The following is a 23,581-nucleotide window of genomic DNA, read 5'->3' as shown; positions in this document are numbered from 1 at the left end:
GTACTTATCAGCTGCATGTGTTGTTATTTCAAATTTAGTCAATATTCACTACCATGGTTTTAATTCTTATATATCACTATTATTTATAAGTGACTATAAATTTTAAGTAAAATAATTGTCACTGTAACCTTAATAGTTATATATCTGCAAATATTATCAAATTACATAATCAATTATAACATATAATCATTATACAAATTCCAACAGTTACATACATTATAGATATTCAAAAGTATCAACAAGGGGCCAGGGAATTAGTTCAGCAGTGCAGTGCCTGCCAAGCAAGCCTGACGTCCTGTGTTCTTGGTACTCTCCCTCCAAAAAAGTATCAACAAGATCTTCTCTAGCTGTCCCTACCTAGCTATGGAAATATAAATATATATATATATATATATACATATATATATATATATATATTCAGAGAGCATTGTAAATAAACTTTGTCTTATGACTTCATAATAGTATATAAGGAGAGCCTAACTATCATAACCATGAGAACATGGCATTTGAAAACGTCAAAAGAGGCCTTAGAGCTGAATATTATGTATTTGTACTGATCAGAATATCCTGTCTTTCCTAGCCTACTACTATTAACTCACAATCAATGATCCTTCACCTTTCTATAAATTCCAATCCCTTATCTCTGTCAATCAAAGACCAGTTCTATGGTTAATAATCACATTATTGTGTCCCTCCCTAATGTTTATAGAATAGATCTCAATTTCTTCAGTGTATAATTTCTACCTATTATTTTCTTCAAGCCTTTTTGCTATATATCTTAATCCAACTTGCCACTGCCTATGCTTTCAAAAATGTGTGTACTTCTCCCCATTAGGTTATAGCTATAAGCTGCCCATAAACTTTGAGTTCCAACTTAAAAAATGAAACCCGAACAGAGCATTTTTTTAATAAAAAGCTGAACCAAGGCTCAACCAATCACAAACAACCAAATGATCAGACCATACCCAAATAAGGCAAGTGCCTAGCTATTGCCAATGTGTTCATTTCTCTACTGTGTTTCTATGCTCACTCTCTAAAAACCCATTCACTGGTTACACTACTGGGTGAAGTTTGTCTGAGTTTTTCTGATTCTGGCTACAGCACAATTCATGAATGTGCTGTATTGCTGTAAAGAATGCTTTACTCAAATGAACTCTGTTATGTTCAGTATTTCTAAAGTTTTTCTTTTAATACTTTACTAATGGTGCTCTCTACCAAGAATCACTTATTTCATTCTTTCCTTACTGAAATTCTCAATAAATATGAAGGTTTGGCTCAAATCCCATTTCTTACTAAAATTTACTATTTTAATTTTCTTTTCCCATGGTTTTTAAAAAAATATCTACTCTAATATTTACTACAACTTCATTAGAGTGTCAATCTTGCTACCTCCCTCACAATATTACAAGTTCTCTAGTGCACAGACAACACACTATTTCTTTCCCTCCCATTTAGTAGAGCAACTTTAAAAAGATGATGTTTTTATGAACTTCTTCAGTGAAATGAGATCCATGCTCTCCTAACACAAATAATCTGATTTTTAAGAAAATATTAAAAATAATTTTCTCTAAATCTTTATTAAAGTAATTCCAATACAAGGTATACTTTCATGGTATCTTCAAATATTAAATATTTACACACAAGTATTATAGATATTGGAAGCAGTATATTTTAAAATTCTTTCCATTAAGTAATTCTAAGCTAATCCATACTTTAAGTATTTTCTTGAAAATAGACTAGTAACTCTTTAGAGTGAATGTGGCAAGAAAATTATAATGAACTCTCCAACACCTTTACAATACAGTAGGTCTGTGACTTCCGAACATTCAATCTGCAACCTTCATACAAATGGACCTTGCATTAGAGACTTTCGTAGATGTAAACAAATCATTAAGTAGCTCACATGTCCATCAGGTATTGTCACAGTTGTGCTGCTCTGTGCTTACTGTACAATATGATAGTGTATTTATATGTTTAATGCTTTATACTGTATATCAAAGATTTATAAGATTCACTTTGTTGGACTTTTGTATGAGTCTGACTGAAGAACACTGTCCCTGAACAGAACTAATTTCTAACTTAGGGATTTGTCTAGAGAAAAGTTTTAAAAGTTTTCAATGATTCTGGAGCACTGAAACTAAGAGTTTTGAAAATAGGCTTTAGAAAAAATGCACATGTTGCTTATGCTAGAATACATGTCAGCTGAATGGGCTGCACTGAGCAGCAGAATGGAGAACAAAGCTGTGTCTTAGAGCTAGGAAGGCCAGGGCAGTGAATTAAAGATTGTTGGAGTCAGGAGCCTCCTCTGTCTTTCTAAGCCTGTCAATTACTGACCAAATAGTACATCAAGGTATTGCCAGTGACAAGGAACTTCAGCTATTACAGGAAGATCAATCAATAGTTACTGAGTGTTATTTTAAATGGCAGGTTTGTATCACTAAATTTTGTTTTGTCTACTCTATACATGTCTAGAGTATTTAATGATGCTTAAGGCATTTCCTAACTGCTCTTCCGAAGTAATGTTAGTAAAAGTAATGACACTAGCAGGCACCCTTACCATGATTTTATACTTAAATATTCAAAATAAGAAAAGTAAGAATAATATCACAAGTTTGGAGAATTAAAGTTAAGAAGAGTAGAAATGCAGCATTCACAGGAGTTGAGTACATGAAAATCTTTTGGTTTTACTTGGATTTAATTAGGTTTTGGCAGTGAAAATTGCTTCTATTGGGGGCTGGGTATTTAGCTCAGTGGCATAAGCACCTGCCTTGCAAGCAGGAAGTTGTGAGTTCGATCCCTGGTACCGATAAAAAGGAAAAAAAAAAATTGCTTCGATTATAACTGATTAATTCTACCAAGTTGTAGAAAGAAAGTTTTTTTCTGAATTAACAGTTAAAATAAAACATAGTAAGAACAACAAAACTCATGGGAAAACCATCAGGTAAATAAATGGAGAAAATAAATTAATATTCTAAAGTGCCTGCTAGACACCAAACACTGTGTTAATTGCTTTAAATAGATAACCTTATTTCTCACAACACAACTAAGTGAACTCTAGTACAGTCATTTTTAACTGACAGTAACAGGATACTATACTTGATCTTAGCCAAAAATGCAGTCGTTGCAGTGACAACTATCATAATCATAATACAAAAACCTGTAATTCTATTTCATTTAGTGTTTTCCACTACACAATACTACTCTTAGAAATGCAATACAGAAATAAATTTTGTATATACCTCTGTCTCTGACATCAGTTTCATTTACAAATGAGGCTATATTTACTTTTTGTATGTCCAGTCTGACTAAAATGTTATAAACTCTGCTTATTGTGGTGCTCAATACAAATAAACAAGTAAGAAAAAGAGCAGAGGCTCAATAGATAATGTGCCATGAACTAGAGGGAGAAGGTCACAGAAAAAAGATAAACACTGTGTATGGGTAGAAGAAAAGCTGCTCAATATTATCCCGAATTTAAAAAGTATATATTATGACACCAATTATTCACCATTTTCACTTCTAAGATGGGGTAGGAGATACAGAATGGTCCCTGTCCAAAATGCTTGCAACTGTGTTTGATCTTATCCAGTAGTGTTTCAGATTTCAGATTTTTTCCAGATTATAGCATATGAGCATATACACAATACGGTATCTTGAAGATGGCTTCAAGACTAAAAAAACTTAATGTATGTTTCACAAATACCTTACACATGTAACCTGAAGATAATTTTATACAGTACTTTCAGTGCCCCTGAGTTTTGACTTTAATTTATCACATGAAGGCAAGCTTGAAATTTCTCACTCTGGCTTCTTCATACTGGTGCTCAAAAAGTTTCAGATTTTGGAGCATTTTAGATTTAAAACTATTGATGTACAACCTACATTTGTATGCATTCCTGGTGGCATCACACAAACACTTTGGAAGACAAATTTGTTTTTCAAATTTTAAATGGAGAAAAGTTATGCAGGTATTTCACTTCTAGAATTTATCCTACAGATACTCTCACATATGCACACAAAAGCATATGTACAAATACGTTTCCCACAGCATATTTTAAATTGTATAATACTGAATCTAATTTAAATATTCTTTAACGGGAGACTGGTTAAATGAATTAAGATAAATTCATACCACAGAATTGTAAGCATTATATAAAAGCACAGTAGTGTGTATTACCAATCAATGGCCTTGACTGATCATCAACTCTTTAAAAGCCTGAGTCTCCTGCTGGCCTACTCTACAAATCTGAGACTTGTCAGGCTCCATAATTCATTCTCACTCTGAGCTTGTTGCTGAGATAATGCCCCAGAAGGCTAAATCACACTGCTCTCTGACACTGGGAAAACCTCACACCATACAAGGAAATGTGAAAGAGGTGACAAGAGAAAATGATGGATAAGCAACAACAAATCAGCCTCTTCAAGATTCAGGAATCTAAACACCTTACAATAACATCTTGGATCGAAAAGAAAGAAGGAAGTGGATTCCTATGACTTAGGAAAAAATCTGATGGGAACATTGAAGCCTACAAAGAAATGGAAGAGACAGAACACAATGTGGAAAAATGAATTAACAGTCTTCACTTTCTCCCTTGCTCCTGGCTCACTGCACAAGGGAAAGGAAAACTGAATCTATAGAAACACAGAGATAGTAGACACTAGAGGCCTTCAGGAAGAAATTCAGCAATGGAACAGATCAGCAAATACTGTTTACTGTAACAGCTGGTAAGTAAGTGACTTCATTCAAAGTGCCTGTCATATCCCAGGGAAGAGTGGCTGGATGCCATTCCAAAGAGAGGTTAACTAGACACCAGATTCAGAGCAGCCACAGGTTCCTTTCAGGCTTCCTTTCAGGGTTCCCAACACTGTAACTGGGTGAGCAATAATGAAGGAAGACAACCAGGATCCAGGACCGTGCCCAGTTCAGCAAGAGACTTGCTGAGGGGTTTAAGTTAAACAACCCAGGTGCCATTCCCAGATTCAGAAGCTGGGCTTGGCCTGAATTGCTATGGCATTGAGAGTGTTAGAACTGGCAACTTCATCCTGATTCCACTGCCTGCTTGCTTATGCTACATCCAGTGTACATCTGGGCAGTAGATGCCTTCTTCATCTATCATGTTTCCTGAAAAATAATAATGACAAGAAAATTGGCACTATCTGGTCATTATCATAGGGATGGCCAGTGTCATGAACATTATACTCACTTATTGTTTTCATTAGCAAGTGCACTGTACTAGCAAGTAAAGCAAGGACAGGCTGACTGGAGCAGTCTCTAGTTTTCAAGACTGATTATTGTCTGGTTAGTCTTATTTTTCAGGCAACTCGGTATTTAGCATGAGCAAGGACATGTCTTCAGGTGAACACTGCCCCAAAACAATAGATGCCAGATGAAAACCATACCTTCAAAATTTTAGAGAATTTTGTTTTATTTGGTTGTTTAGTTTTGCTTTTGTGTATTGTTTATCTGTTTCATTCTGTGTATTCTGTTTTTTCTTTTTCTTTTTGTTTTTATTTCTGTCCTTGTTTTCTTCTTCACCAGTTTCCAGGAGCTAAGGATATGCCTTTTTGTGTTTCCTCCCTTGATTTTATTGCTTTTATTTCTATTTTTCTCTATTTTTTCCTTCTCTCCCTTTTAATTTTCCCCCGTTAATTATTTCTCCTTCGTGTTTAAACTCTATGTAATTTCTTTTATTTTTCTTCTTCTTTATCTTTTACTTCCATGTTTTGGTATTTTTCTTCTTCTAACTTTACCTAATTCTATAAATATCCTTCTACTACCCAGTAACATCCTTTGTAAAACTTCTCTCCTCCTTTTCATATAATAGAGCTTAAGGTATCTAAGTTTTCCTTTTATATTCTTCCATTCCCAAACCCTGTATCTTTAACATTGTAATCCCAAAGTTTTGTTACTCTCTTCATAGTTAACGCTATAGAATTGCTGTTGAACTCTTCTCTACCACTAGCAAAAATATAGCTGTTATATTTATTATATATAAGCTATAGTCAATATCTTCATTGTCTTAATATTTACTTTATAATCTCTGATTTCTTCTCTAGGTTTAAGTGTAGGACAAAATTCATTCTAATTGTATGTTAATATCTAATTCATCTTGGACTATACTACTATGTCTCATTCACTTGATATTAACAGTATTGCATAATAGTCACTACTTCTCTGTAAAGGTAACACTTAGATTAACTTTGTGCCATACAAATGGCAAATAAATACATGAAAATTTTCAACATTACTGATCACTTGAGAAATACAAATTAAAACAATACTGAAATCTCATCTCACTCCAGAAAGAATGGCCACCATCAAAAAATGGATCAAGTAGAAAGGCTGGAAATGCTACAGAAAAAAAAAAAAAAAAAAAAAAAAAAAAAAACCTCTATCATTGCTGATGGGAGTATAAACAGACACAGCCATTGTTGAAATCAGTATGGAAACTCCTCAAATAAAACTAAAAGTAGTAATTCCATTTGACCTGGCTATTCCCCTTCCAGGTTTCTTCCCAAAAAGAGTTAAAGGCATCATATCACAGTGATGTATGTATATCCATGTTTATAGCAGTACAGTTCATAATAATCAAATCTTGGAAACAACCTACACTTCCATCAACAGATGAATGGGTAAAGAAAATGTGGTATTTATACACAATGAAGTACTATTCTGCCATACAGAAGAAAGAACAAATTTATAGGTAAGTTTCTAGGAAAATGGATACATCCTGAAACCATGTTAAGAGAAGTAAATCTGACACATAAGTTTAAATAGTGCATGCTTTCTCTTATATGAAGAATGCAATATTACATTAAGTGTGAAATAAAGGACATATAATAGGAAAAAAGACAAAGAAAAAAGTTAGTGTAATCCAGCAAAGACAAAGTATCTATAATGTACCTTCAATTAAAAGATTTTAAATCTAAAAATATAAAACACAAAATACAATCTCATATGGAATAATCTACCAAAAGTCATAGAAAATAAGACATAAAAGCCAAAAAAATTATAAATATCATATGCTTCTAGAGGTATACAATATTCCTAAGAGATGTGAGAAATCAACAATTTCCTCTGGGGAAAAACTGGGAGATCTAAGACTGAAAGGAAACTCACTCTTTCCTTTTTCTCTCTTTTTTTTACCATGCATCTTCCTTTTAAAAAATTCCATGAATCCTTTACTGTAACAATGAATACACGGCTATAAAATTTATCAATTTTCTTTTCTTTTTTTTTTTTTTGGGTATCAGGGATCAAACTCATGACCTCACAGTTGCCAGGCAGGCACTTAAGCCGCGGAGCTAAATCCCCAAATTTATCAACTTTCAAAAGCTATTAAAATGAATAACAAACTCTGGATCAGTGAAGAACCATTTAACTTTGAAGCTTACCAAACAAAAAAAAAAAGTCAAAATTCTTCAAAATAGTATAATCAGCTGAAATTTCTGTATGTGTTAAATACAGGCTATGAGGAACATCAGGAGCACAAATACTTGCAGTGTGCAAAATATGCAAAGAAGTTTATAAAACAATATTCTTCATCTCTCTCTCATTCCCTCCCCTCTCAATTTTCCAAAATTCATGTTCTAGGGAATGTTGTGACAAAGCAAAGAATTGCGGAAGTGCTAATTCCAAGCGTGTTACAATAGAAAATATTTTAATTTCTTAGTTGCAAACACTGATTCAGACAGAAAAAAATTACATGCTTAATTGAACAATCAATTCTGCAAGTTAATAAAACATATATATTTATGTTGAAATACAATACCAAACTACATGAACCACAATGATGAATTATGAAATTTAAAAGTTACCTGAATATTAACAAAATTACATGTAAAATATCCAAGAAACTATGGATCAAAAAATAAACATGGCATTCTACTATTAAATACAAATTTATGACACGTTAAATACATATTTACTGCGTGTCAGATTTTGATATTAATTCAGAATATATACTCACAATTAAAACTACAAAATTACCCAGAAAGCAATTTGGTAAGTAATAGAAATGTAGCTGGAAACACTACATAATCCCTATGGCATTAATCTTACTGTAATTATGTGAAAACTCTAGAGTCATTAGAATTATTATGTCATTTTTTTCTTACATGGTGAATCACAAAATCCATGACTTCTGCACCTCGGTGAAAATAAAATTTTATTTTTATATACAGTATAATATGCATGTTAATGAAAGTAACACCTCTATTTTAAGATGAAAAATAACACGCAAAATATTTAATATGTTAATCTACACTTAACACTATCTACTAGGGAAAATTATATATATGCACATCATTTAAAATTTTCCATCAAGCACTGAATGTTAAAACATCAGAATCAGGAATTTATATTTTTTTAAAAAAATAAAATGTACCTTTTATCTGAGTAGCAAAATTCAGGGTCAATTTTGCAAAGAGATCTGGATCCTCAAAATCGTCTTCTTTTACTTTTAACCAGAAACAGTTTTCAGATAGTTCTTTAGGTTCAATCTAAAACAAAAATAACAAAGACAAGCTTCTAAACTATTACTTCACATTTAAATTTTTAAAGCAATCACTTCATGAAGGATGAATTACAATTCTGTTTTTCATCTAACCACTAAATAAATGTTAGGATCTTTCAAAGACGTAATCTTAATGTAAATATTCACTAGAACACCCTCAGAATTTTATTGGAATGCATAAAAGGGAAACAATAGCAATAGACTATATAATAAATTAAATTTTAAAAAAGAAATCTTCTAATGAAAATAATCTTAAATATAATATAGCAAATCCCTCTTCAACTCACATATATTCTTCTTACTCTTAGGTTTTTGAAAACAGGGAATCTGAGATACAGAAAAGTGAATTTCCTGTTCCCTGATTATACTGAAGGCAAAAAACATAATACTAATAATATATACCTTCTACTGTGCATCAGGTACCATTTAAGTGATTTGCATATAGTAATTCATCTAATCCACACTATACTCCTTTAAAGCAGAACCTATTATCATCTCTTTGTGATAGACAAGAAAACTGAGCATTAGACAGTTTAAGCAGTTGCCTACACCAGTAAACAGCAAGGTGGGATATAAACCCAGTCTAGTTCAGAAAACTGTCTTCTTAACTACTACACTGAAATCCAAGATATGATTGTGCATTTGGAGTATATGATGTTTTGGTGACATGCAAGTACCACTGTGATGTGTGATAACTGGCCCAATTTTGATGGACTGTGCCTAATTAAAAATACCTACACTGTTGGTCTGGGAATATGGCTCAATAGTAAACTACCTGACTAGTATCCATGAGGCTCTGAGTACAATGCCCAGTACTAAAACAAACAAAAAGTACTTCTAAAGTCATTTGTACCTCATTTACTCAAGAACAGAGCACAAGTATATGCTTAATTTTTAGAAATAATTTTACCAAATCAACTTAATAAACAGCCCCAGTGTGATACTAATCCAATGTTCTTCAGTATGGGCAGCTGTGTTTTCACTAGAAGGTAAAATTCTCAGGAATAAGAACTATAACAATCTTTTTAACTTTATAAAGAAAAATATTATTTGATGACAATAAAAATAAAGCATGATAACATGCAGAAGAAAGCATTTTCTTTCATCATATTTTTTAAACCATCAGGTTACATCATTGCTGAATATAGTCACCTACTTCAAACTACTACATGAAAGTATAAAGCTGAAAATAATCTCCTAAGTGCAACAAGTAGTAAGAAACCAAGGATCATCAACAATAAAAATATTTAAGAAGGCTCAATAACAATAAAAATATTTAAGAGAGTCGAAGTGCTTAAAAATGATAAATGAATCAAAATTGGTTTTCATTTGTTGATAAAATTCAAACATTGCGCTGTAGACCACCGCAACATTGTTTTTGCAAGTCTCAGAATCTGAATCTAGTAAATCCATTTTATCTAGATAGTAAACTGAAGCATGGACGAATGGTGAGCTTGCAAAGGAAAGCAGTACAGTCAGTAGTCATCTTCTCAAACATTATATAATATTCATAATAGCAATGCAGTTACCATTACTAGACAAAGTTAGAAAATTGTAACAATAGTTACCTTTGACCAGTTGATTCTCTTCATAGACATTTCAGGTTTATATATTTTTTTCTGCTTCATTCCATAAGGAAGATCAAGTGGTGCTCCTGGGGGAAGAGGAACTCCAAGGGGTGGTGGTACAGGAGGCCCCATAGACAGTGGTGGTGGTGGTGGTGGTGGAGGTGGCGGCACTGGTCCCACTCCAAGAAATGAAGGTGGAGAAGAAGGAGGAGGAAATGGTTCAGGTAGAGGTGGTGGTGGTGGAGGTGGTGGCCCAACACCTGGAAATGCTTGTGGTGGAGGAGGTCCTGGAGGTCCTACTGAAGCTGCAGGCCCATGTCCCTGAAATATAAGTAATCCAAGTTTTAATGCTTATAATAAAATGCAGCAAAAAGAATACATGCAATGGATATTTATGGTTTGGTTAAGATTACATATGCCTTAACTAATTTTAATGATTATATACTGTTATAGTGCACTTATAAAAATATAGTTTTTTGATAAGCATTATAAACTCTGGACAGTGGCTGCTTTTCCTAATAAATTAATGCAAAGAAATTTGACATCCTCTAACATATATATAAATAATCCCCCAAAATAATGTAAAAATTTCCTTTCATTATAAATACTTCCAAAGAAGATATACTGCACATGGTTTTAGCCTGTTAGACTAGTTGGCTTGAACATAGGATAATTAATACAAGGTTATGGATTCTAATCCCTGGGAGGCCAATTAGCCTTACACAAGAGTCTGTTTCATAGCAACATTAACTAAGCTGTCTTTTAAAACCAATCATTAGGCTAGGTGTGATGGTACATGTCTCAAATCCCAGCACCCATGAAGCCGAGAAAAGTCAGCACACATTCAGGACCAGCCTAGTTGTGAAAACTACACAGCTATACTCAAAAAACCAAAAGGAAAAAAAAAAAAGCACAGCAACAACAACAACAAAAACACCAATAATTAATACTAAAATAATGGATAAAAAGTAATACTTTATTAAATATTACCTTCTTTTCTGATGATTACTCTGGACCCATTTTTTTAAACTATTACTGATCACAATGGTTCAATTGCAAAAATGAATATAAAAATGAAAGTGTTCTTTATAAACATTTCCAAGAAATGACTACCAGTGAACAGACATCACTGGTAATCAAGATATGACATTGGCTAATAAAACAAAGGGTTTAAAACTCTGAAGTTTATTGGAATAAATATCTGGTGGGGGGGTTCTCTTGTATTAATACAAATTTTCTACTTGAACTATTGTACTAACTAAACTTTGGAATATTTTACAAAATAAGTTGGAACGTATTTTTGGAAGAATCACATCAAACGACTTCCTACAAACAATAAGATTAAAAGTTAACATATACATATAGACAGGATTGTGGAAATATTTGCATAATATTCATTACACATTAACCAAGTGTTTTCTTCACATGTTTATGTGTGCATATAAATATATATGACTAAGGTGTTTCTATACTTAAGAATTTTAATCCTCCCCTGGAATGAAATCATTTCCTAATTATAGGAAGAATTAGATAGAATTAAAGCATGAAAATTATTTTATTTTTTAAGTAAAACTACTACTTAAAATGCTTGACTTTTATAATCTAGACTGACAAAAAATTATGGAGAAATTGAAGTTCAGGAAATTAGTAGTACATCCTACAAGTTTCATATATGGATTTTTTAATATAGTACTTTTAAAAGGCAAAACCTGTATTCCATTAAACAAAGCATAAAAGAAAACTAAAAGGTGCAAAAAGATACATTTGTAAACATCAAATTTTCATCTTAGATATTTATTATGAAACTTGTGAAACCACAAATTTATCATGTACAAAGTCCTAGATGGGTCTTACCACCATCAGGAAAAAGAAAACTTAATAAAAAAGAATCATATTCAAATTAAACATATATTTTACATATGTAGGATTTCTTGGCTGCATGTAGATGCACACTCCTGTAATCCCAGTACTCAGGAGGCTGAATCAGTAGGATTGCCAAGTTGGAGGTCAACCTGGGCTACATAGTGAACTCAAGGCCAGCCTGAACTACACAGAAAGACCTTGTCTCAAAAAAATCTTAATATTTGTATTAAAAACCAAATTATATTAACCTTTTAATTTTCTTGCATGAACAATCAGGAATTGAGCAATTAAATTAGACAATATAGTAATACACATAGCACATGAGCAATTTAATAGTTGATAAACGCTTAAAAGTATTGTGTGATTGCACTTTTACGGCTAAGTTAGTAATTAACAGGTAACTAATCTTTTAGTAAAGCCTTTGGATACAGTAGGGCCTCAAGAATAAGAAATACACATACCTCATGATGCTTATATTCATTTGGACGAAACAGAAAGCATATAAAAAAAATATAGTATGACTGACCTTAAAATGTAAAATAGAAGGTTAGGGGAATTTCCTACCATGGTTTTTGGTGAAGCTTTCCAAGGGATGTCTTGGTATGAGCTTCTCCTTTAAAGAATGTGTTTCACATGAGCAAAATAATGGCATTGCTGAGAGAGAATAACCTAAACCATATTTCTCAAATAAATTATATGAAAACACTATTTCCAAAAGAAGCTATGCAATAGACTTTCTCATATAAAAAGTTCTATGGCTAAATGAGTCTTAAATATAGAAATAAATATAGAAAGCTTTCCTTAAAAACTATATTTCCTTACTGAACTATAGAAAGCTTTCAGTTAGCATCTCTGTAACATATCTGAGAAATGCTGGCAGAAGAAAAAGCATAAAGACACTAACTTGCAATTATAACAGTGGCAAAAATGACTTAGCTAGAGCTGGTGCTGCAGTCAGGGGACGGGTGAGAGCCTAATCTCCAAAGGAAGGAAAAGTAACCCCATGCTAGAAGGTCTTAAAATTCCAAGTAAGGAGATTTTATTTAATCCCTACTAAACCAGCAACCATTCAACACATTAAAGCCAAGAGTAATCAATACTCAGGGTATTGTTTTAGGAAAATTAATTTTCCACAGGCATAAAGGGTAAATTTGAAAAGGAAGAAAATATAAGACAGAGAAAAAGGAGAAAACAACTGTAATAATCCAGGTAAGATGTAATGAGAGTGAACCAGATAGCTTCGGGGTTTAGATGCAAGAGTGGGGTGGAGGAAGGATATAAAACAGGGACTAGTTTAGTTTGTTACAGTTAGGGCAGCAAAAAATGAAAGAAAACTCCAATTTAACAAACTAAAAATTGTGGTAATTTTTAAATAAGAATGAAGACAAAGCTGGTTTGAAGTAGGACAATATCAGGAAAAAAGGGTTTAATAGAGTTCACTATGCAGCAAATCTTCCTAAGGGAGTAACTAATCAAAATCTAGAAATATAAAACAAATTCAAAAGACCTGACAGACATGAAAGAGTAATATTTAAATATATGACTCTGGGGACTGGGGATTTAGCTCAGCGGCATAAGGGCCTGCCTTGCAAGCAGGCAGTCATGAGTTCGATCCCCAGTTCCGATAAAAAGGAAAAAGACCAATCAATCAATCAATCAATCAATCAATAAATAAATAAATAAATAAATAAATGAATGATTCTGAATAGGAATTTGAACAAGAATATACACAGAAAAGAACAGAACAGATGACACAGCCAAGTGTAGTGGCACAGCTTATAATTCCAAATCTCTGGGAAACTGAGGTTGGAGAATTACAAGTTCAAGCCCACTGGGTAATTATCAAGATCATCTCAAAATTTAAACAGGGTTTAGGGGAGCATTACACATTATGTAGCTGAATGCAAAGGAATGGCTTCAACCCGCAATATTAATCAATTCATACGTACATACATACAAGCAAACAATAGGGCCTAATACTGAAGAATGCCAACAGTTAGGGAGTAAAAAATTAAAGAGAAATTTTCACATCTAAAAGGTGAGATGATGTAAAGAGAAGAGGAATTTAGAGTGAAAAGAAATTATCTTGTAGATAAGTGATATAGGCGAAAGACAGGAAAAGGTCATCACATTCAACACTTCGTAGTTTCCTGGTTACTTTTGAGGTGATACCTATGGAGTATTCACTATGTAGAGACATCCTCTTCAATTTGTTAGTATACACTTATGATTTAAAATATGTTAATGAGAATACTTAGTGAATTCTAAAGTTTAGATGCCCTAATTATGATTTTACGTGCATATAGGAGCTTTTCATCCAAGGGAATGGAGGTGGAAATGTAAAGTGCATGGGCTTTGAAATTATGTTATTCTAGATTTAATGAGAATTCAAGGAGATTTTGGGATAATTAAAATTAATGAGCATTTTCATATTCTTTTTGAAAAAAATACTATGCACTCAATTTTTCAGGCCATCATAAAAATTTCATCGTAAAACCAGTTTGCCATTGTAGCATATTTCATTAAAATTTTCAGGGAAGCTTAAACAACTGATGCCTTATTCTTTCAAACATTAAAATGACTTATAGTCCTAGAAAATGAAACCCATAGAGTTATTACAATGAAAATGTGAAGTTGCCAAAAAGTCTGCTTCCACTTACATTTTTCCTTCTATCATACAAGATAATTTTCTCCCAACGAATTCACTGTGTCATGACATAAAGTCTATATCTTGTTTCATTACCTGGGTTCGAAGTTGCTGGATTTCTGTTTCAAGTTCTTTGATTTTTTCTTCTCTTTTTTGAAGCTCAGCTTGAGCTTCCTGTCGAGCCGTGAATTCTTCATCAAACTGTAATAATCACCACCATAAATGTACAATTAATAATATACTTTTGAAGGAGCTTTAAAGAACATTATTAAATAATTGACATGAGTTTTACCTAGATGAATTCCTCATCACTGAGAAAACAAGAGCTATTGAATATTTTTATAAGAATTAAGTGTCCATGTTAGGGTAGAGCAATGTTTCTGATGGTAGTGAAACTAATGAAATATATTCTGAACACGTGCACGTAAACACAAACACACACACACACACATACACACACACACGGTAAAACCATTATAATTTTTGAAAAGCAAATCTTAAAAACCTAGACTAAAGTCTCTCTTTATGGATAAAAATGGTTTATATTGCTGAAAATTTGATTTTAGAATATTTAACATTTCATTCCATACTTTTAAAATTAATAGTTAGAAAAATCAAATTTAAAAATATGACAAGCAGTTTGATATCCTTAACTGTATTTAATCATGAAAAGAGAGTACACTTTTAGAATGCTCAAATGGATGTACATTGTTATAAATAACACTATATTGGGTCCAGAGATATAGTTCAGCAGCACAGCACCTGCCTCTCCAGTATGAGATCCTAAGTTTGATTTCCGGTATCAAAAAAAAAAGAGAGTATTTTTATTAAAATCACAATTGGCTAGCATCCAAAAAAGCTGAGTTACACAAAAACTCATAATAAATCAATACATGCTATAATAACATTTTCTGTCAGATGGCTAACCAAAATACTGGTGTAACATGGTATAAGAGAGAAAATGAGAGGTTAAAATATGGTGTGCTAAACAAAAGAGACTGTCAGAATGGTGAATATTCATTCCCTGCATCCTGCATCATCCCTTACTGCAGTGAGAGTTCGAAGCAGACACAAATCAGTCTGAATATTTACAGTGAATACTGCCTACCTCCCATTATAGAACATTTTATTTGCTTTGTTGTCAATGTCACCTTAACTCACTGTATAAATATACATATTATTTCAACATTATTTCTGTTTCCAAAAGTGACAAGTCTTACTGCCCAAGATTATCTTTATAGTTTGTGGAATAATAAAAATGTATATCCACTGTAAAAAATATTCATCATCATAGATTTGGCCTTTGGAAACTATCCAGTGCCATTCTTCTATAAATCTGAAGAAAGAGTAGCTGGACAAAAGGGAATTTAATAGCATTCAGGCCAAACCTGATAGTTAGAAATGCTTTTATCCATGTCTACTTGAGACCCTAGATACTGTGCCATAGATGTTGATGCAGATCATCTCTAGTATCTTTTTTTTTTTCTGGTACCAGGAATCGAACTCATGACCGCCTGCTTGCAAGGCAGGTGCTTATGCCGCTGAGCTAAATCCCCAGTTGAATATCTTTATTTTTTGAAAGCATCCCAGATACATGGGGTGAAGGATCCACAAATCTGTGAATAAACTGATTTTCCTTGTTCAATAAGAAGGTGGAAGTCCTTTAATTTTAGCTTACTCAGTTCACTCCTATACATGTTAAGATTTATCTGAAGCTATGCTTCCATTTCAGCCTCTGAAAAACTAAGGAGATCTGAAGATTTTCAAAGGCAATTTAAGACCTGCTATTTAAAATATGAACATTAGAAATATGTCTACTAATAAAAGATATGCATTTTCTTTCACGAATAGAAATGAGTTTCACACAAACATTTAATTTCAAGCTCAAGCTCTTAAAATCTAGTAACTGAAAGATCAAAGATACTTCAGATGCCCTACAGTAACTATAATGTCTAGAGTGATAGCAAAAGTGATTATCTAATCTCCAAGGTAAGTCATAATTTTGAAGAGACAGCAATATGCATGCACTTTATCTTGCTGGCAGATGGCCGAAAAGTGGAGAGCTTTTAGACTTGTGCTTCAATCCTTCTCTCTATACTTAATGAAAGAAATACTATACTAATCCTTAATTTGGATCTAAGGAAGGGAGTGAGTGAATGGGTACATGAAAGAATGAGGGAGGAAGGGAAAGGAAAAATGAATGAAAAAAGAGAGAAAGGGCTTTTAGAAGCTAATTATGTCTATGCTTTCATGAAACAAGGGAAAGACTATCAGACTTAAATAAAATAGATATTTATAAAGCTGGCAATTACTCAAAGGCATTTCTGTATGGCATTGACATAGAATGAAAGAGTAATAACAAGTTCTATCATGTCTACATACATGAAGTAGCACCATTATTTAACAAAAAGTAATTACAAAATTCAAAGAACCTAAGTAAGAGTTGGGGAAAGTCTGAGATCATTACAACTACAATGTTCCATTGCTAACACTAGCATTGCGATTAAAGATCAGAACTTTAAAGAGCAGCTAAATAGTTCACATTTCTCCCAAGAATCACCTACGTAACTGAGAGCTATAGGAAAGCAATGAAGGAATTTATTTTTGGTGGACTGCTTCTAAGTATATCTTTTCAGCTCTAATTTTATTTCATTTATCACATTACTATGTGACTAGGGTTTTTCTTCCATAATAGATTAGAGGTAAGGTAGAAGGAGTAAAACTAATCTTATCCTATTAGGAAATAAATCAATATTATTTTCTTTGGTTAGAATCTAGAAATACAAAGTACTGCAAGAATAAAACAATAGTCATAAGGTCTCAAAAAAAGAAACAAGGTAGAATACATTCTGTCATTAAGTTATTAATTTAACAATCAAATCTGATTTCTCTAAGTCTTACCTTCTTTGAAAATTCCACAGCTTTTTGTTCGCTTTCTTCAACTTTTGCCTTGTTCACACAAGAATCTATCAAGATTTAGCAAAAGTGGTTAGAAATTACGGTATGAGACCTCTAGTCAAAAGATACTTCCTAGTCTACCGTCCTAGGCAGACTATCCTTTTCAAGGCAATTCCTGCTAAAGAGAAATAGACCCATGCAATATGTAAAACCACCACATTTTTATTCTTTAATATATACTAAGTCAACTGAATGATAGCATTTTTAGAGCACAAAACCAAGTGTCCATAAATATATTTGATTTACTTTTTACTGAGGTATATTTTAACTGTTAAAAATATCAATTTCTTCAAAAAGTTTGGCAGTATATTTTGAATCGAAAGCAAAGACTCTACATTTTGAATTGAAGCAAAGACTCTATATTAAAGACTATCAAGATTCAAATTAAAAACTGTATGATAGAGTAACAGTCATTAATTCAGGATTCCCAGTGAAAGATTTTACTTCTGACATGGGACAAAATGCATAATGTATATAGAGAAACAAACTTAAAGCTTCACTGGTTTGGTCATAAACTTCATAATATAAATAGTGAAGTTGGGTACAGTGATACAATCCTGTAATCTCAGGTACTCAGGAGGCTGAGGCAGGAGGATCTTAAATTCAGTCTCCTCTTAGGCAACTTAACAAGACCATCTCAAAATAAAATTTTGAAAAACAGCTAGAAGTGAACCTCAGAGGTAGATTATTAACTTGACATGCATTAGACTCTGGGTTCAATACTCAGCATTTTCAAATACGACAAAAGGAAATGTCATTCCTTATAAATAATTGAAAAAACTCTTTGGGGCAATAATATATTAAAGTCTATTCTGTACCTACCAATTCTACATTTATTTACTCAAAAAAAGATAAAAATAAATATGTCTGTACCAAGGCTTTTATGTGAATGATCATAGCAATTGTATATGTAATAACTAAACACTGGAAAGAACCCAAATAATTATCAACAAGTATATATATGAACCAATGTTGGTATATTCATATTCTGGAATACTAATCAACAGTAACAAGGAATGCACTATTGCTATACACAATAAAACAAATGTGTACCTCAAAATAATTGTTTAGTAAAACAAAAACAGCACATGCTATGTTTTCATTTATATGAAATTTTAAAAAATTAAACTGGTAAGAGAAGATATAAATAATACAACTAAGAGATCAGTGACTATCTCAGGACAAAGAAAGCTGGGAGCCATAGGAAGGAAGGACTAAAAGGAAAATGCAGAAATTTGAAGAAGTAATAGAGAACTTTATTATCTTGACTGAGAGCACGGATCTAAACACGTATGTTTATGGCATGTGTGTGTATACAAGGGCCTATTTTCAATATATGTATATTATATATATAATCTCCAAATTTATCACAATATATACTTTATGAGTAGTTTTTCTTATTTCAACTTTACTTAATAAAGTTGTTTTTTGTCTTTTTCTGTATGGCTGGAATAAAGTAACTCATGAGGAATATGCTCTCTGTTATAGTCGGAAGAAAGGCCATATCTATGCTGTGCCAGACATGGTCAGTAAATTTAATGGAATTTTGATTTAAATTTTGATTTAAATTTTAATGATAAGGCACTGGACATTTTTGGGCAAGGATTTGACATGATATAATTTATGAGAGATAACTAAACTTACAGGATTGTGAAATCATAAGAGACTCTAATATTCCTAGGTTTAAGTGATCTTGAAATAGAAATTTTTCAAGCATTTAATAACTTCTGTGGGAATGCGTGTGTGTATATGTATGTGTGTACATGTGCATGTGTTCTAATCAAAGTTTGACAGAAACTGTTAGCTTATTAAAAAGGACAGTCACTATAAAATATTAGGAATTACATGTAAGTTAGATTTATCTGATTTTAGAACTGAGGAAACTAAAACCTAAAAAGATAAGATTATTCAAGCATAATCATAGAGTGACAAGTGGATGAAGTCATTACAGATCAATGTTGAAGACTATTCTTTGTCAGCTCATACCTTGCTCCTCATTACTTCTGAATGCCAATAAAGAATTGTAAGTATCCAGCACATAGCACACAAAAAGGATGTCTGTTTAACACCAAAAAGGTTGCCAAGATCAGCAGTAGAGTCTATGTGCCAACTAGGGTCTCTAACAGATTACAAGCCAATACACTTATTTACAAATACTCCTTAGTGACTCTGGTATGGTTGGAATCTGGATGTCTCCCTAACATCTCATGCAGTCAGGAGGGTGAGCTTCTAGAGTTTGCAAATGACTCAGTTCAATCCTGGGATTATGGGTGTGAGTGTCACACCCAAGGGGTACTGCATACATATAAGGGACAGAAAGAATCATTTCTCTGCGCTCCTCCTCTTTTGCTCTTGTTGCTTGTGCTGTTTTCTGCCATCCTGAACTGTTGCCATGTGTCATGTGCCACTTTGCGTTGGAACCAGGTGATTTTGGACTGAAACCTCCATAAACTGTGAGCTTAATAAACCCCTCTTGGATTCACTTTGGGTGTCAGGTATTTTGTCCTAGCAATGAGAGAAAAGTAACCAAGACAGACTCCCTCCATACAATCCAAAATAAATTACTAAGCTTATCTAACTTAGTGAAAAATATGGTGTGAGGCCAGGGTCCATATTCATTTCTAAGGCAAGGTAAACAGGCACAAGTTTTCTAAAACACATTTAGCTTTCTGAAAAACACCTTGAAAGTTCATACCCTCATTTATCACAATCAATTCTAAGAAAATAATGAGCAATGGCCAAACACTATAATGTTCATATCAGACTCATTTATAATTCATGTGAAAACTATAAAGCAATCTACATTTCCAATAAGAAAGGAGTGTATAAGATGGAACATTATACAAATATTAAAAGTTACAATGACAAACTGCAATACAGTGTTCCACAAGCATTTATATAGATGAGGGATGAGATGGACAAGCAAACAGATATATACTGTGTAAGGAAATGCACTAAGCTGGGTGTCATGGTGCACAACTGCAATCCCAGCACTTGGGAAGCTGAGGCAGGAGAATCACCATGAGTTTGAGTTCAGCCTGGGCTACATAGTGAATTAAAGTCCAGCCTGAACTACACAGAGAGATTCTGTCTCAAAAAAATAAATAAATAATACAAAACAAAACAAAAAAGTAAATATACGGGGCTGAAAAGGAAGCAATGGTGATGTGACTGGTGGTCTGTCATATATTAAATGTATTATTTTCAGTAAGCATGGATTATAGTTAAAGACAGAAAAGAATACATTATAAAGAATAAGTTATATATCTTTAAATATTACTGCAAATCTCTATGTTATAGAGAAATAAATATTATATAATTAGCAGTCAACAGCTGTGTTTTTCTTTCTGTAAAGACAAATGAGTTCATGCTTGAACTTTACAACTACTGATTTCCATTAGGTATAGAAAACACTGCTTAACTGTAAGGCCATGTAATGTAGTATATTTCAAAAGGGAAGTTTCACTTCATCCTTCAGAGACTATTCTGGGAAGCATTGCTAACCATCATTCTAGAGTAAATAAAAAACATCATTTTTTGAGCAATTTAAGGAGATGAACTTGATAATTTCAAATTCTTTCCTAGTCCTAAGGTCAATGAAAATACAAATTTATCTATTTTATAGGCTATAAAGACCTTAAATTGCTGAAATAAGCCTGTATTTCTTTCCCCAAACTTAAGCACTAACAACTTAGCTATAATATTAATGAGATCCCATTGTACTCATGAGTTCTTCGAAATCTCTAAAATACCACTAAAAATTGTAGTTAAGGATTTATGACTCATGCTTCTAAAACACAAAACATTCACCAACAATAACACAATGGCTTTTTCTGGGGATATTGAGTTTAAACGGAGTTCAGAAATGTTAAAATACCACATAAGTTAATATGTCCAATTAAACAGATTCTCATAAAAATCATAATTAATAATTATACCAGTTAAGTACCTTGAGGACACAATGATTTTCTAGATAGTAATAAAAGATGCTTAGTGAAAGATCTAACTTTATAAATGCCTGTTTACAAAACTTTATAAATGCCTGTTTTACAAAGCAAAATGGGATAGTATTGGTTATATTACATACCAATCAGATGAGTGAAATCAATGTCTAATCTTTGCCTATACTTGAAATCTGGGTCCATACCACTGCAGTGCAGCACTATCTGTGAAACACACTCTTCAATTATCTTATAATACTGTGGCCTGAAAAAGAAAGAAAGTATTTGGGAACAGTTTTTCTACCTGTAATAGTCAACCGTCTTATTAAGAGTTTTGTAAAAATTGTTTTTCTATTATTCCTGAATAAACAAACAAACAAGCCAAAGAAAATTCTTCTAACCATTACACTTTCTTAGGAAAAAAATGCCTAAATTTAAAGATGGTCTGGATGTTATGATGCCAAACGCACTGTGACATAATCAACCACAAATGTTTAGTGATTTAATACTCTTTTTCAGGGATCCATGCATATGTTCAAAGATATTTGTCAATTTTATCTATTAAGCTATTCTTTCTAAAGCTAGTGAAAATAAGTCACTCCTTAATGCTACACCTGTCAAAACAGAAATGGTTTCGAGCTTCTGTGAGTTCTCAGTTTCCATAAGGACTGAGTTTCATGGCATTAAGTGGCAAGAAATATCTTGAATTTACTATAGCACTTGTAATCCAGATAGCTGTAACAACTAACAAAACTTTACTAAGCCAACTTTCAGATTATTCCAAAGATGTATTTTCACTTATTTTAAAAGATCCATTTTATGAAAGCATATACACTTCAAATGCATGGCTACAGACTCAATATTTAAGGTATTATCAGTTTTAAATTGTATCTAAATCTACAATCTATTAAGGTATTTTTGGACTTAAAATGATGGCTCAAATACTACAAAATTTTAATGCATAAGTGAAATAAAAGTGGTTGTGACACTGCCACCCTACATAAGTGTTCTTAGGATGAAGAGATGCCATGTGTGTGTGATTTGATTTATTCATACTTACTGATAATGGAATTTCATGCAGATGGAGTCCCCAAACTAAGTATCTCTGCGCATAGTCCCCTTTTAATATTCAGAGTTTAATTTAGAAACAATAATAATTTTATTGAAATACCATGTTACGTGCTCAAAAACAGTATTTTACTTATCGTTTTAAAAATTCTTCTGTTTTGGTAACATCATAATGACCATTAAATTATTGTACTGGCCTGAACTATAGTAGTTCTCTATGTTGCTTTGAAATTAAATCATTTCTGTTACAAATACACTTTAACTCTTATTAGCCTTCCTTTTCCCTTTAATCATACTGGTTTTGGAAAATCAGAGAATCTAAGTTGTCAGAATTTCATATAAATGAGACTATGACAAACATCTAATAGTTTCTTGAACACTTTAATGTAACACTACAGCCACGAGCTTATGGATAATTTCAGTCATTCAGAAAGCATTGGGAATGTTCCAGTTTTTAGATATACTCCACATTACTAGATTGTAAAACTTTTAATTTTATTATCATGCGCATTTTTTCAAAAAATTGATCACTGGACTCAAAACTGAAATATTTGCATTATTATTCTCTTCAGATGTTATGATTACTAGATCAAAATATAAAATAGGAATAACAGTAAAAACTATGGGAACGTAAAAGGTAAAACGTATGTTCTAGAATCTTTAATGATTTCTCTGTTACCATTATTTAGCCAAAAATTTCCTCAGCCAGTAATATCTGTTGTGCTATTATTAACAATTCTGTTGCTAGAATACTCCATTTTTAAAGTAGGTACCACTTCTGATCCAAATAAAATGAAATAAACACCATTTTAAAAGTGGTGGGTGGACCAGGTATATTGGCACATGTCTCTAAGCTCAGCACTTGAGAGACTGAGGCAGGAGGATCACTGAGAGTTCAAGGCCAGCCTAATCTGCATAGCAAGACCTTGCCTGAAAAAGACAAAAGGGTGCTTTTAATAGACAAACTCGAATATTCTGTGTATGTGCATATATAACAGAGGCCCTACCACATTGCTATTT

The 23,581-nt window shown here is 32.6% G+C and overlaps 1 protein-coding gene across 7 annotated transcripts in view; it reads right to left on the bottom strand.

Annotated features, from left to right (window-relative positions):
• Diaph2 (diaphanous related formin 2) overlaps positions 1–23,581 on the bottom strand; it is an 875,814-nt gene that overhangs the window by 604,685 nt on the left and 247,548 nt on the right. For all 7 annotated transcript variants that reach the window (XM_063245551.1, XM_063245550.1, XM_063245546.1 and 4 more), the window contains 5 exons: positions 21,640–21,758; positions 17,496–17,560; positions 14,691–14,795; positions 10,085–10,405; positions 8,388–8,502 (listed from right to left, as the gene is read on the bottom strand). In XM_063245551.1, coding sequence (XP_063101621.1) covers positions 8,388–8,502; positions 10,085–10,405; positions 14,691–14,795; positions 17,496–17,560; positions 21,640–21,758 — 725 coding nt within the window. The remainder of the gene's footprint in view (positions 1–8,387; positions 8,503–10,084; positions 10,406–14,690; positions 14,796–17,495; positions 17,561–21,639; positions 21,759–23,581) is intronic.

The sequence above is a fragment of the Cavia porcellus genome, unplaced genomic scaffold (genome assembly GCF_034190915.1).
Source record: "Cavia porcellus strain 051 isolate PalLab524CR breed Dunkin Hartley unplaced genomic scaffold, mCavPor4.1 scaffold_3, whole genome shotgun sequence".
NCBI classification, from domain to species: Eukaryota; Metazoa; Chordata; class Mammalia; order Rodentia; family Caviidae; genus Cavia; species Cavia porcellus.
Note: the sequence above shows the minus strand (reverse complement) of the source record. Positions and strands in the feature narration are given on the sequence as shown.